Raw genomic sequence first — 15,134 nt, 5'->3', positions numbered from 1 at the left:
TTATGAGGAACACAAAAATATAGGACATGATGCTCATTTTATGACTCCATTGAAATGAATGGGGTAATATGTGAGTGAGATTTGTGCATTTCGCAATGCACAAATCTCGCGTGAGTTTCTTGGCTATGCGAAAGCAGCCTTAGGGCACCTTCGGATAACCATATATTGTCTGGGTTTTCACGCCAGGGCGATATACGGCGTCCCTCTCTGCAGGGGGAGGAGGCTGGAAGAGCCAGGAGCAGTGCACTGAGCTCCAGCCCCCTCTCTGCCCCTCGCCACTATTTGCAATGGGAGGGGGCGGGACGGGGGCTAATTGGCTCCTGCCTCTTGGGGTTTTTTGCTTTCCTCTGGATTAACAACGTAGGAGGATAAACAGGCTGAACTAGATGGACATTGTCTTCATTCGGCCTTACATACTATGTTACTATGTTATATTATACCTGCGAAACTTACACTTCTGCTGAACAGAACTTATTGTGGCCATCTGAAAGCTGCATTAGGGTGCATTTACACTTGCTTTTTGACAATACTTTGACAAACTAATTGATCATGATAAATCCTATTAATTTCTATGGGACTCACGCTAAAGTTAATCACTTCCATCGTGATCATCTTTTCACATAATTCTGCATTAAGATCAATACATGGTGGATTGAAAAAAAATAGATGTAAACTGATGTGATTTGTCAAACAGCAATTTGTCACTTTGATAATTAAATAATTAATTGATTAATTAATAGTTTACCTCAGTTGCAGAGCAGAAAAGAACATTGCAAAAGGTTTTAGGGTGGCAGTACATATATATGTACTATATGCAGATCACTGCTAAATGCCAGTACCTGGACTTAAATTACAAGCTCAGGGTGCATTCACACAAGCGTGTTTTTGTGCGTACATACACCCGCACAAAAACACGCTTTTATTTGCAGCACTGCATTCCCTATGGTGTGTACACATGTCCGTACTTTGCAGGTGCGTGCCTGCAAAGATAGGACATGCGTGCACCATAGGGAATGCAAGCATCGTTTTCAATGGAGCCGCGGCTGCTGCCGGCGGCTCCATTGAAAACAATGGTCTGCCAGGTCCCTGCATTCTTTTTCAGGGAAGGGCTTTACATATAAGCTCTTGCCTGAAAAAGAAAAATTTTAATGCAAAAAAAAAAAAAATGCAGGCATTCTCTTCAATAGAGCCGCTGCTGCTGCCGGCGGCTCCATTAAAGACAACTGTCTGCTGGCACACCTGAATTGTTTTTCAGGGAAGAGCTTTACATATAAGCTCTTCCCTGAAAAAGAAAAATTTTAGTGTAAAAAAAAAAATTACTTACTTGCCCGCCGCTGCTGTGGCCCCAGCAGGGATGAAGAACACATCTGCCGCATGTGGCAGATGTTTCCTTCATCCCCATTAGTTAAAAGAATTCCCTGCTGCTATATCTGCCACATCTGACAAGAATTTTTCGGCCGGCCGCATCAAGGCAGAAAATCGCATGAGCGAGGCATGAACCGCGACCCAGTCGCGGCTATATCTTCTGTTTTCTCACCCATTCAAATGACCAGGCTGATACGCTGCAGCCTGGAATTCCGACGGCGGTGCTAAAGTCTCTCCCCCTCACTCCCCCTACCTTTGCCAGCTGATCGCGGCAATAGAAGTTTCCATAGAAGCCTATGGGAGCTGCCGGCAAAGGGAGGGGGAGGGACTTTAGCAGCGCAAGCCAACTGCTAAACTCCCTCCCACCTTCCTCCCCTTTTCTGTCTGCTCTCATATGCTCCCATAGGAGTCTATGGGAACCGGCAACGTATTTCAGCGAAAAGATAGGACAAGCGGCCGGGCCGTAATGTGCACCAAACACGGTATCTTTTCCGGCCAGCCGATTTTAAGAGCCACGGATGCATTGGAATCCAATGCTTCACATGGTCGCAATTTTCAGCCAGCGTTTTATCAAGGTAAAATAGCTCATGTGGAAGAGGCCTCACAATGAGTTTTTCCACATGAACGCCTCTTTTTCTATGCGCACATCGAGCGGTAGAGGTTATATACAGTTTTGTTTTTTTTTAATTTGTGGCATTCAGCTTTAACAAGCATGCTCAAAGATTTAGAATTTGTCATGTGTTTGTGCGCTTGTATTGTACATTTCGCACATACAGTGGTGGCTTGGGTTAAGAGTTTAATTCGTTCCATGACGGAGCTCTGAACTCAAAACACTCGTAAGTCAAAACAATTTTCATTGAAATTAATGGAAAATCCATTCATCTGTTCGGAATCACGAAGCTCTCTACCTACTGATTTCAATGGGGATGGTGTTGCCCCATTTAAAGCAATAGGATGCCGACACCCCTGCAGTGATTTTCGGGGAAGGGCTTTAAATATAAGCCCTTCCCTGAAAATTATCCCTAGCTGTAGTAAAAAACTAAAAAATATATATACTCCCCTGTCTGCCAGGGCTCAGGCGCATCTAGCTGTAGTAAAAAATATATACTCAGCTGTCCACCGCTGCCGGGGCTCAGGCACGTCTAGCCGCCGCTTGTATTCCCCGCACTTCTCTGAAGCTTTTCAGCAGGCGGGGATTAAAAATGCAGGGAGAGCAAGCGGCGGCTAGGCGCGCCTGAGCCCCGGCAGCGGTGGACAGGTGAGTATATATTTTTTAGGGGTATATATTTAAAGTCCTTGCCCGAAAATCACTGCATGGGTTGCCGGAAGGCCATGGCTTTCAATGGGGCCACCGGCAGCGGCAGCTGAGCAAAAATTTGTGAGAGAGCCTGCTCCCACGTCAAAAAGCTTGTAAGCTGAGGCACTCTTAACCCAAGGTATCACTGTATCTGATTTATTTTGTTTCTCTTTGTTGCACATATTTGTACTTCATTATGTTTTTCCTAGGGTGATGTGGTTCGTCTCTTTCATGCTGAGCAAGAGAAGTTTCTTACATGCGATGAATATAAATCTCGACACCATGTATTTTTGCGTACCACTTTGCGCCAATCAGCCACTTCAGCTACTAGCTCCAATGCACTTTGGGAGGTGGAGGTGAGAAGCTCTATGTATCTACGTTTGAATGGCTTACCTAAATGAGTGAATTGGCTGATGCGAAAAAGGAATTATATGCTTTTTACAATCTCTCTTTTTGATAACAAAGCTCCCTGAAAAAAGATTGTTAGGGGACATCCCACAGCTGTAGTCCCCGCACTCCCTTGCTATGAAGAAGAACTCACGGCTTTAACCCCTTAAGGACCAGGCTGTTTTGTACCTTAAGGATCTTTTGCACTGACTTTTTTTTCCATAGCTTTTTTATTTTTATTTTTATTGGGGGTAAAAACTTTAAAAAAAATATATCCTATGATATTAGTTTGCAAGGAAATGATTTTGACCTTTGAACCATGTTAAATTGATTTGTAATAATGTAATACTTTGTAATGTATTTACCTGCATTACGAAGTATTACATTATTCATTAAGGCCCATTTACCCTGGATGAGCGTCGGACACTCATCCCTGTGATGCCCGACACTCGTCCCTGTGTCTCTGCGTCCCTGTGTCTCTGCACGGGAGCTAGCACAGCTGGCTCGCACACAGTGCGGCCAGCAGGGGGGCGGGGCAGTGCAGAAGATTTCTCTCCTCTCGCTCCCCCGCCCCTCTCCATTGAGATACAAGCGGCCGTTTGCTTTGGAACGGCGGCTGCTTAAACTAAACGATGAGCTTCATCGCTCATCTTTTAGCAGCATTAAAGATGAGCGATAAAGCTCATTGTTAAGTTTAAACAGCCGCCGTTCCATTGCGAGCGGCCGCTTGTATCTCAATGGAGAGGGGCGGGGGAGCGAGAGGAGAAAAATCTCCGCACTTCTCCGTCACTCTGCTGGCAGCTCTGTGTGTGACCCAGCCAGCTGTGCTAGCTCCCGTGCAGGAGCACGGGCGCGCAGAGACACGGGGACAAGTGTCGGGCATCGTTTGCCCGACACTCGTCCAGTGTAAATGGACACTTACAGAGGAATTTAAGGTCTCTCAATTTTTAGAAGAGATAAATTAAACAAAAATACATTTTTAAAAGTTCATTGATATGTATTCTGCAATCATACCTGTGACCAGGTAGCTGGATTTGATTTAAGCGAGTTAATGGGTCTTTCCCATTTTTTTTTAAAACATATATATATCTACAGATTGTATGCCAATTCTTACCAGGACTTTTCCTTACAGTTTTTTTTTTATTAAAGGTTGTACATCATGATCCTTGCAGAGGGGGTGCTGGTCACTGGAACAGCCTATATAGATTTAAACACCTTGCAACAGGGAATTACCTTGCAGCAGAGGTAGGTTTAGGGGACCATACAATAGCAATACTTGATTAAGTTGGTTGTAATTAGTGTTTAATTTGACAGTAAGAACCATGGAAGCCTACATGCACAATAATATGGATGATTTGAGATGCTCTCTTCTTTCACAATCCTTTCACTGCTACTCACTTAGTTGGTAAATGGTATACCAGTTGTTCTCTTGATATCCATATTATGGGTGATTATCTATTTATGTATTGCTTTGTCATTGTTATGATAAAAGTTTCTTCTTGGCTTGACCACTCTTCATAAAAAAACTGCCACGGGTGGGTCGGATCCCGCATGTGGGATTCCCCCAACGGAGTTCGACCCAGTGCCCGGCTGGTGACCCCAGCTTACCTGTCCGGCGGTTTCTGCACACATTGTGGATGTGCTGGCCAGCGCTCTTTCATGCATGCGCAGTAGCCGCCGGTGCTAGGGGGTGACGTGTATCCCGCGTTACTTCCGCAGTGCTCACTGCAAAAGTGCCGCAGGATGGACTGCTTCTATTGACTTCAGTGGAAGCCGGCCGTGCGTAACCCGCACAAAATCGCAGCATGTTGCGCTTTGCTCTCTGCAAACAAAAAAATTACAATCGATTTCCGCTCATAGAGATATAATGGCGTTTGCCATTGAATACTATTGGCTGTATTTGCTGTGGAGTCCGGAGGCGGATATCCGCCATGGATTCCAAAATGCAAATACGCCCATGTTTTGCATTATGTTTTCTGCAAATTAAAATACAACTGCAGCTCTGTATTTATGTGTGGAATAATGTGCCATTTATTGCTAAATACTATGCTGTGAGGAGCAGTCGCGATGTTCCTGAACCAAAGCCGAAGCTCCAGGCTGAAAAGAGTTTGTGTATCTTGTTTTTTGCAATAATGAATTTCAATTTGCAGCAAGCTGATTTTATGAAGCAATTCTCATATTTGGGCTTGCTTTGCTTTCACTGACCGTGTCTCTCAGTTATAGATCACAGTAGTGAAACTGTACCTGTCTAGATATAAACAGCAGCAACCCTACTCAGATGCAATGCTATCTTTTACAATGCACTAAACTAATATTTATGTGTATCACGAATATGTTTGCTAGCGTAAAACAGAAGAAAATGCATTCCTTTTTTAAAGAATTCAGTACTTGACAACAAAACATGAAAAACATGTTTTCTGGTGTTTCCGTAGCATCGTGCTAAGGCTACTTCCACACGAGCGATAATGATTTTTGCTGAAATCGTGTCAAAATCGTGTCTTCACTGCTATTTGTGAGTGTCAGCGATGCTTTTTTTTGGAGGATAATCTTGCATCACATCGCTGCCGCCCACGATAAAAATCACATTTTTTTTATCGCGAAAGTCAATGGGGCTTTGTAATGTTAAAATCGTAAAAAGCGTTGCAATGCAGTAAAAAAAAGCCTCCATAGGAATACATGGGAGATAAAAAATAGCACGTCGCGGAAAGATAGAGCAAGCTACAATTTTTTTTTATCCTCTCAACATTGCATCAGTGAAAACATCGCAGATGGGAATGAAACCATTGTAAATCATTGGTTTCATTTTCTGCTTTTTTTACTGACTATCACAGAAAGTGAAAATCGCACAAATTTCTCGCCCGTGTGAAACCACCCTAAGGCCTCCTGCACACTGGCGAGAGCGATATCGGGCAGTGATTGAAATGGCTGAGTGATGCCTCTGATTGGTCACAACACTCAGCCAGTCAGAGGCAGCACTTTCAGGAGGTAGGGATGACCAGCCAGAAGAGGTGCTGAAGAACAATGTCGGGTACCTGCAAGAAGACCCGCCGGAGACAGCTAGGGATTATTTTGGGGTAGGGCCTATATTTCATTACACACACCCCCCCCTTGTAAATCCTCACCACGGGGAATCCCCTCATCAATGAACACTATGACAGTGCTGTGATTATCACAGTGTTCAGTGATTAGGGGACTCCCCGCGGGGATTAAGGAATTCCCTGCCAATACTATCACAGCAGAGGGTCGCGATCATCTCCCATTGCTTTCGATGCGGCTGGCGGCTGGAAACTGGCGAGATCGCAAAAGGATAGGACATGTGTTTTTTTTTTTTTGTTTTTTTTTCCACACTGCATTGCAAGCATTAAAACATCACACATATGAAGGGAGCCATTGGCTTCATAATCTTACGATTTCTTGCAGCGTCACATCGCTGGGAAATCATGCGATTTCATTGCCAGTGTGAATGCACCCTAAAGGTGGGCTTCATGTGCAATATCGGGCTGCCTACTTTAATTAACCCAGAGTTGCCTAAAGCAGCACAGTTTCAGGACCTCATCTGATAGCAATTGGATGGAATAGTTACTAATAATGCTAAAATAGCAAAAAAAAAACATAATAAATAATACATTATTTACTATACTATATAGCTCAGCTTTTGCAGAACCTCTTTCTTGAATAGTAAGGCTGGGTTCACACAGGGCAGATTTGCCCCTCATCCACACGGGATGGCCTATCCGTCGCAGCAAAGCCGATGCTGCAGCGCAGATTTCCCGGCCGCAGCATGTCAATTTTTTTTCCCGTTGCGGCCGTGCTCTCCTCTATGGGAGCACCAGCCGCAACGGAGAAGCATGTGGCCAAGCCGCTCCAAAACCCACGGCTAAGTGCCAGGGGGTTTGAAGCAGCGCTTTCCCGGCCGAAAACTTGCAGTTTTTCGCTGCGGCCAAAGCGCGAGATATTCAGGCAGGATAAATCAAGTTTAAGCCTGTATTCACACACATCATTCTGCTGCAATCTTCATGGTATTTTGATTAGGAATTTTAACGGCATTTTATTATGGCAGAAACACTGAAAACATGTTACTTTAAAGTCTAAAGTGAAAAATAGCAAACACTATATGCAAATGCAAAATGTTTCAGGGGAGAATCGTTTACCATTGCATGTCTATGAACGGACATTGCTGCTGAAGGAAGCAAATGTGGCTCGACAAGACTAAGAGGCAATAAATGAAAAAAAGAAAGCGTTTAAACTACTAAAACAAGAAGGCAGCAAAGAAGCCTTAAAATCATACAGGGAAAAAAACTAAATGTGTAAAGAAAAGATCAAAATTGCTAAGGAGGAGGCAGAAAGACTGATTGCAAAAATAACCCTAAACTATTCTTCAACTATATAAACAGTAAAAAGATTTGCACTGAAAGCCCTGGCCCTTTAACAAATAATGAAAGAGAAACCATAGAAGACAAAAAAAAATCATAGAAGACAAAAAATCGTAGCTCCTTTATTTATCCATCGACGTCGCTGTATGAGGGCTTTTTTTTTGCGGGACGAGTTGTATTTTTTAATGGCACTATTTATTGTACCATATAATGTACTGAAAAACTTTTTAAAAATTCTTAGCGGAGAGAAATGGAAAAAAAAGACATTCCACCATCTTTCGGTGCATCCTGTTTCTACGGCGCACAAACTGCAACAAAAACGACCTGATATTTTTATTCTATGGGTCAGTATGATTACTACGATACCAAACTTATATAGTTTTTTTTTTTTTGCTGTAGTACTTGTATTTTTTTTTTTTTAAGATATTTAATTTTTTTCAATTTTCTGCGGTTATTTTGTGCGCGCAATAACTTTTTTATTTTTTCATCAACGTAGTTGTGCAAGGGCTCAATTTTTGCGGGATGTCCTGTAGTTTCCGATCAATTTGGAATACATACGACTTTTTGATCGCTTTTTATTGCATTTTTTCTGGAAGACAGGGTAACTAAAAAAGTGTATTTCTGGCATTCTTTTTTTTTTTTTTTTTCGGATGACGTTCACCGTGCAGGAAAAATAATGCACTACTTTGATAGATCGAACTTTTACGGACGCGGCGATACCAAATACATATTTTTATTGTATGATTTAGATTTTTTAGTAATTGATATGGCAAAAGGGCGGCGATTTAAACTTTTATAACTTTTTTTTTTTTTTTTTTTTTTTTACAATTTAAAAAACTTTATTGATCTTTTTTCTTACTTTACTTTGAAGTCCCCCTGGGGGACTTTAACATGCGATGCTTTGATCGCTCCTGCAGTATGACGTAATGCTATAGCATTACGTCATACTGCTTTTTTACAGGCAGTCTATCAAGCCACCCTGTGTGGATGGCTTGATAGGCAGTCTGCTAAGGCAGCCCTGGGGCCATTCATTAGGCCCCCGGCTGCCATGACACCTGCACGACTCCCCCGATCTCACCGTGGGGGGGGGGGCCGTGCGGGACCCCCAAACAGCGTTCGGGGGATTTAAATGCCGCTGTCAGAATTGACAGCGGCATTTAAAGGGTTAATAGCCGCGATTGGCCGAACGCTACCTCCCTCCATACACGTCCTACAACAGCAGGACGTAGTTTTACGATAGCGCCGTCACTAAGGGATTAAAATCGATAAATTGCCGGGCCCAGATGGAATACACCCAAGGATTCTAAGAAAACTAAGTGACATGATAGGTAGGCCGCCATTTCTTATAATTATGGACACTATAGAGACCGGGGTTGTACCACTGGATTGGCTTTTATGATGAAGTATGTTCTAGGCTGGACCTGGGAGAGTCTATTGATCTCGTATATCTGGATTTCTCTAAAGCATTTGACACCGTTCCGCATAATAGGTTTATATATCTAAAATGAGACAGCTCGGATTGGGTGAAAACGTGTGTAACTGGGTAGAGAACTGGCTCAGAGATAGAAAACAGGGTAGTAATAAATGGATTGTACTCTGATTGGGCCACTGTTGCTATTGGGGTGCCACATGGTTCAGTATTAGGACCGATTCTGTTCAATATATTTATCAATGACCTGATAGAGGGACTACACAGTAAAATATCAATATTTGCAGATGATACAAAATTATACAAGACACTTAATACAAACGGAAGATAATGCGCGGATACAAAATGACCTAGATAAGCTGGGGGCTTAGGTAGAAAAATTGGAAATTAAGTTCATTGTTGATAAATGTAAGGTTATGCACATGGGCAGGAGAAACGGATGTCACCAATACACACTAAATGGGATACTGCTAGGGAAAAGTGATATGAAAAAAGACCTGGGGGTACTAGTGGACTGTAGATTTACCTGGAACAATCAATGCCAGTCAGCTGCTTCTAAAGCAAATATAGTCTTGGGGTGCATTAAAAGAGGTATAGGGGCGAGGGACGAGAACATTATTCTTCCACTATATAAGGCACTTGTCAGGTCCCACATGAAATACTGTGTGCAGTTCTGGACACCGGTGGTCAGGAAAGATGTTGTAGCGCTTGAGGGGGTTCAAAGAAGGGCGGCTAAGTTAATAAACAGAATGAAAGGACTAGAATACCCAGAGATAATTGGGATTATTTACCCTGGAAAAAAGACGGCTAAGAGGCAATCAAATAACTATGTATAAATACATTAGGGGACAATACAAGGATCTTTCCCATGATCTGTTTATACCTAGGACTGTGACGGTAACAAGAAGGCATCCTCTACATCTAGAAGAAAGCAGGTTTCATCACCAACATAGAAGGGGGTTCTTTACTGTAAGAGCGGTGAGACTGTGGAAAACTCTGCCTGAGGGTGTGGTGATGGCAAAATCCATAGAGGAGTTTAAGAGGGAACTAGATGTCTTTCTAGAATGCTATGATATTACAGGATATAGACATTAGTTGACCAGTGGGGTTGATGATCTCCAATGTTGATCCAGGTATTACTCTGGCTGCCATTAGGGAGTCAGGAAGGAATTGCCTTCCCCTAGACCAACAAGGAAGGGGTTAAAACGACTGGACTAGATGGACATGATCTTCATTTAGCCTAACATACTATGTTACTATTTGCCTTTGCCAGGTGCATAAGAATTACACAAGCATGCCATTTAGACTAAAAAATGTGGATTGTGGGAGAAAACTGGAGGCAGCATATACCCATACCATATACTTGATACCTAAGTAGAATTTAAAGGGGTTCTGTAATTAAAAGCAAAAAAATTATATACTTACCTATTGCTCTCCAGGCACCCTGCTTACCTCTTCTTCTCCTGTCCAAGCTTCTCCTGAATCTTCTAGTACCCTGTGTCACGTGACCTGCAGCTGCCCAATTTAGCTGCATCCGGTGATATAGCGTACATTGCGCTACATCCTTCTTCCTGAAGGTCAAGTTACGCTATGTCACGCCAATAGAAAAATAAAGTTTGTCCTGCTCTTCTGGTGCCAGTATTTCTGTCCATCAATCTGTCCCATGGAAAATAATTAAATAAAAATATATGTATGTGTATGTATGTATATAATAATAATAAACTTTATTTGTATAGCGCCAACATATTCCGCAGCGCTTACATAGACAGGGGGGATACAGAAAGACAAAAGTACAAACATTACAGAACCACGGTTACATAGTAATCAATTGATGGAAACAATAGGGGTGCAGGTCCTGCTCCAACGAGCTTACATACTACGAATAGTGGGGTGATACAGAAGGTAAAGGGCTGGAGATGTATGCGGTATGGCGAGGTGGAGAGTGAGGGATTCTATACACACAGACAATGGTCAGACATTTAGACGCGTGACGGCAGAAACAGTATGACTGCAGGAGAGGTTTATGATGGCTAGCAGGGATTGCAGTCAGTAGGTCAGGGAGCATGTTATCAGGCGGAGTACAGATGGCTTTATTTAGGGAATGCGGTATGCCTCCCTAAAGAGGTGCGTTTTTAGAGCACGCCTGAAGTTCTGCGAGTCCTGGATTGCTCGGGTAGCCTTTGGTAGTGCGTTCCAGAGGACAGGTGCTGCTCTGGAGAAGTCTTGGAGGCGGGAATGAGAAGTTCGAATTATAGGGGCGCTCAGTCTGGTTTCGTTAGCAGAGTGGAGAGCCCGGGCTGGTTGATGTATTGAGATGAGGGAGGCGATATAGGGGGGCGCTGCACTGTGGAGGGCTTTGTGGATGAAGGTAGCGAGTTTAAATTGAATTCTGTATTTAAAGGGCAGCCAGTGCAGTGACTGGCACAGGGCAGAGGCGTCCGAGTAGCGCCTGGACAGGAAGATGAGCCTGGCTGCCGCATTCAGTTTGGATTGGAGAGGGTAGAGTCTGGTGCAGGGGAGGCAGATCAGCAACGAGTTGCAATAATCGAGCCAGTAGTGAATGAGGGCAACAGTAAGCATTTTTAACGTGTCTACAGTGAGAAAAGAGCGGATTCTTGCGATGTTCTTGAGGTGCAGCTGACATGTTCGGGCCAGAGATTGGATGTAGGGGGTAAAAGAGAGCTCAGAATCAAATATGACCCCAAGGCAGCGGGCATGTTGTCTAGGAGTTATGGTGGCGCCACACACTGAGATGGAGATGTCAGGATGAGTGCGGTTAGTGGAGGGTGGAAATACCAGTAAGTCAGTTTTAGAGAGGTTTAGTTTTGGGTAGCGAGAGGACATAGTGTTAGAGACAGCAGACAGACAGTTAGTGATGTTTTGGAGTAAAGGTGCAGAGATGTCACGGGAAGAGGTGTATAGCTGGGTGTCATCAGCATACAGGTGATATTGGAGGCCAAATCTCCTGATGGTTTGTCCAATAGGCGCTGTGTAGATAGAGAAAAGAAGGGGGCCGAGGACAGAGCCCTGGGGGACCCTAACAGCAAGGGGAAGAAGAGGGGAGGTAGAGCCAGCAAAGGAAACGCTGAAAGAGCAGTCAGATAGGTAGGAGGAGAACCAGGAGAGGGCAGTGTCCTTTAGGCCAATGGAGCATAGCATACTGAGGAGGAGTTTGTGGTCAACAGTGTAAAATGCTGCGGAGGGGTCGAGGAGGATCAGTAGGGAGTAATCACCCCTCGATTTGGCTGTCAGTAGGTCATTGGATACCCTTGTAAGGGCAGTTTCTGTCGAGTGTTGAGGTTGGAAGCCAGACTGTAGGGGATCTAGGAGAGAGTGCTCTGATAGGTAGCTTACAACACAGGAGTAAACCAGCCGTTCTAGTAGTTTGGAGATGAAGGGGAGGTTTGAGATGGGTTGGTAGTTGGCAGCATTAGTCGCGTCCAGAGTCGGCTTCTTTAGCAGTGGGGATATGATGGCATGTTTGAAAGAAGAGGGAAAGATGCCAGAAGTCAGAGAGAGGTTGAATATAGTGGTGAGATGGGAGATGACCACCGGGGAGAAGGAACGGAGGAGGTGTGAGGGGAGGGGGTCGCTAGGGCAGGTGGTGGGGCGAGCAGAGAAGAGCAATTTGGAGACTTCTTCCTCTGTCGCTGGTCTGAGTACAGACAATGAGCAGGAGCTAGATGCAGTGCTGACAAGACTACGGTCAGGGCTAGTCTGGGATTGGGAAGTTATTTCCTGACGGATGTCATCAATTTTCTTTTTGAAGTAAGCAGCCAGCTCTTTGGCACTGAGATCTGTCACCGGGGGCTGCGGTTTAGGGCTGAGAAGGGAGTGAAAAGTGTCAAAGAGCCATTTAGGGTTGTGGGATAGTGAGGACACTAGAGAGGTGAAGTAAACTTGTTTGGCGTGGTGGAGGACAAGGTTGTAGGTTCTAAGCATGAATTTGTAGTGGAGGAAGTCTGCGGACGTTTGCGATTTCCTCCACAGCCGTTCAGCACTTCTAGAGCACCGCCGGATGAAGCGCGTTTGAGGTGTGAGCCAGGGTTGCCGTGGTCTACATCGGATGGCTCGGGTCCTGGGGGGCGCCGCTTCATCCAGGGCATGTTTTGGAGTGGTGTTGTAGTGAGTGGCAGCCAGGTTGGGGCAGGTGAGGAGAGAGATGGAGGACAGAGAGGACTGTAGGGATCCAGCAAAGTTCTGGGTGGGAATGGCCTTTAGGTTCCTGTAGGTACTGTAGGTAGGTGGGTCTGGAGAGATGTTAGGGAGCGTGACAGAGAAAGAGAGGAGGTTATGATCCGAGAGCGGGAGAGGGGAGTTAGTGAAGTTGGAAGCAGAGCAGAGACTGAGGAAGACCAGATCCAGAGTGTTGCCATCCCTGTGAGTGGGAGAGGCTGTGAGTTGAGAGAGACCAAGGGAGGAGGTGAGCGAAAGAAGCTGAGAGGCAGATGGGGAGTTGGGGTCATTAGTGGGGATGTTAAAATCACCTAAGATGAGGGTTGGAATTTCACAGGATAGGAAGTGGGGGAGCCAGGCGGCAAAGTGGTCCAAAAACAGGCGAGCAGCACCTTGGGGGCGATAGATAACTGCTACTCGCATGGACGGCGGGCGGAAAAGCCGTAGCGTATGTACCTCAAATGGTGGAAAAGTGAGTGAGGGTACAGGGGGGATGACCTGGTAGGTACATTTCGGGGAGAGAAGAGCACGTACTCCTCCGCCACGCCTGTCATCTGGTCTCGGGGTATGGGAGAACTGCAGGCCATTGTAAGACAGTGCAGCAGGGGAGGCCGTGTCAGACTGTTGTATCCACGTTTCTGTGAGAGCGAGCAGATTTAGGGATTTAGCAGTAAAAAAGTCGTGGATGGTGGGGAGTTTGTTACATGCTGACTGACAGTTCCAGAGGGCACATTTAAAGGAGTCAGGGGAGGCTATGCATGGACTAGCAGTTGGGCTTGGGGATTTTATTAGTGAGTCAGGTAAGGGGTGATAGCTGGGAGCAGTGGAGGGTGGGCCAGGATTGGGAGAGATATCCCCAGCAGCTAGTAGCAGCAGGATAGCGAGGGTTAGCAGATGGTTAGGAGATTTATGAGGATGACTGTTATTTTTGTTAGTGAAATGAGGGGGTTTGAGGCTAAGCAAGAAGGTAAAGAGTGCATGCGAGCTGTGCATAGGTGAGGACAGGAGAGAGGGGCTAATATGAATAGTGCCCCCCGGAGGTTGGCACTTGAAAGAAGTTCTGAAACTGAGAGCAAGAATGAGAACAGAGGTGACAGCATTAGCGATAGCTTTTAAGTGTAAAGCATTAAAGGGGTTGTCCCGCGCCGAAACGGGGTTTTTTTGGACCGCTCTTCTGTGCGGTCCATTGCCGATTCCAGCCTCCTGATTGGCTGGAATCGGCACGTGATGGGGCGGAGCTACACGGAGCCCCATAGAGAACAGCAGAAGACCCGGACTGCGCAAGCGCATCTAATTTGGCCATTAGACAGCGAAAATTAGACGGCAACCATGGAGACGGGGACGCCAGCAACGGAACAGGTAAGTGAAAAACTTTTTATAACTTCTGTATGGCTCATAATTAATGCACTTTGTACATTACAAAGTGCATTATTATGGCCATACAGAAGTGTATAGACCCACTTGCTGCCGCGGGACAACCCCTTTAAGGCAGAGTTTGTGGCCTACCTTTCTCCTACCCTGTTGAACTGCCATGATCAAATTATCATATACTTTCTCCAGCTCATATCCGCGTGGCAGCCACCCGCGTGGCATGCATGCTTACACTGATATTATACTGAAAGTTTAAGGTACAACTAGGAAACAGCTGGGTGTGGCTAATCAGGTTCCAATTGACTAGGCAGCTGACTTTAGCATTGCAAACCTAATGACCAAATTGGGGGGGGGGGGGGATAGTGAAATTTATTGCTCTCCTTAGATAAGGAAAGCATCTCAGCAAGGATGGGTGAAAGATGCCATTTGGGGGAGGTGGATGGCAGAAATGACTAAAAGTAAAGTTTCATTTACCGATGCAAACAGATGAAATGCAAAATATACAATTCACAGCAAGCAAGCAGCACAGAGGATTTAAGCAGAGGGAGATAGCAGGAATTCAGCTTGGAGTGGGATGGTGCAGAAATGAACGTACCGATGCAAACAGATGAAATGCAAAATACACAATTCACAGCAAGCAAGCAGCACAGAGAATTTAAGCAGAGGGAGATGGCAGGAATTCAGCTTGGAGTGGGATGGTGCAGAAATGAACGTACCGATGCAAATAGATGAAATG

The 15,134-nt window shown here is 45.0% G+C and overlaps 1 protein-coding gene across 3 annotated transcripts in view; it reads left to right on the top strand.

The window, feature by feature from the left end:
• ITPR3 (inositol 1,4,5-trisphosphate receptor type 3) overlaps positions 1 to 15,134 on the top strand; it is a 665,728-nt gene that overhangs the window by 135,058 nt on the left and 515,536 nt on the right. For all 3 annotated transcript variants that reach the window (XM_066609086.1, XM_066609095.1, XM_066609083.1), the window contains 2 exons: positions 2,872 to 3,018; positions 4,199 to 4,294. In XM_066609086.1, coding sequence (XP_066465183.1) covers positions 2,872 to 3,018; positions 4,199 to 4,294 — 243 coding nt within the window. The remainder of the gene's footprint in view (positions 1 to 2,871; positions 3,019 to 4,198; positions 4,295 to 15,134) is intronic.

Source organism: Eleutherodactylus coqui, chromosome 1, assembly GCF_035609145.1.
Source record: "Eleutherodactylus coqui strain aEleCoq1 chromosome 1, aEleCoq1.hap1, whole genome shotgun sequence".
In the NCBI taxonomy this organism is placed as follows: domain Eukaryota; kingdom Metazoa; phylum Chordata; class Amphibia; order Anura; family Eleutherodactylidae; genus Eleutherodactylus; species Eleutherodactylus coqui.
Note: the sequence above shows the minus strand (reverse complement) of the source record. Positions and strands in the feature narration are given on the sequence as shown.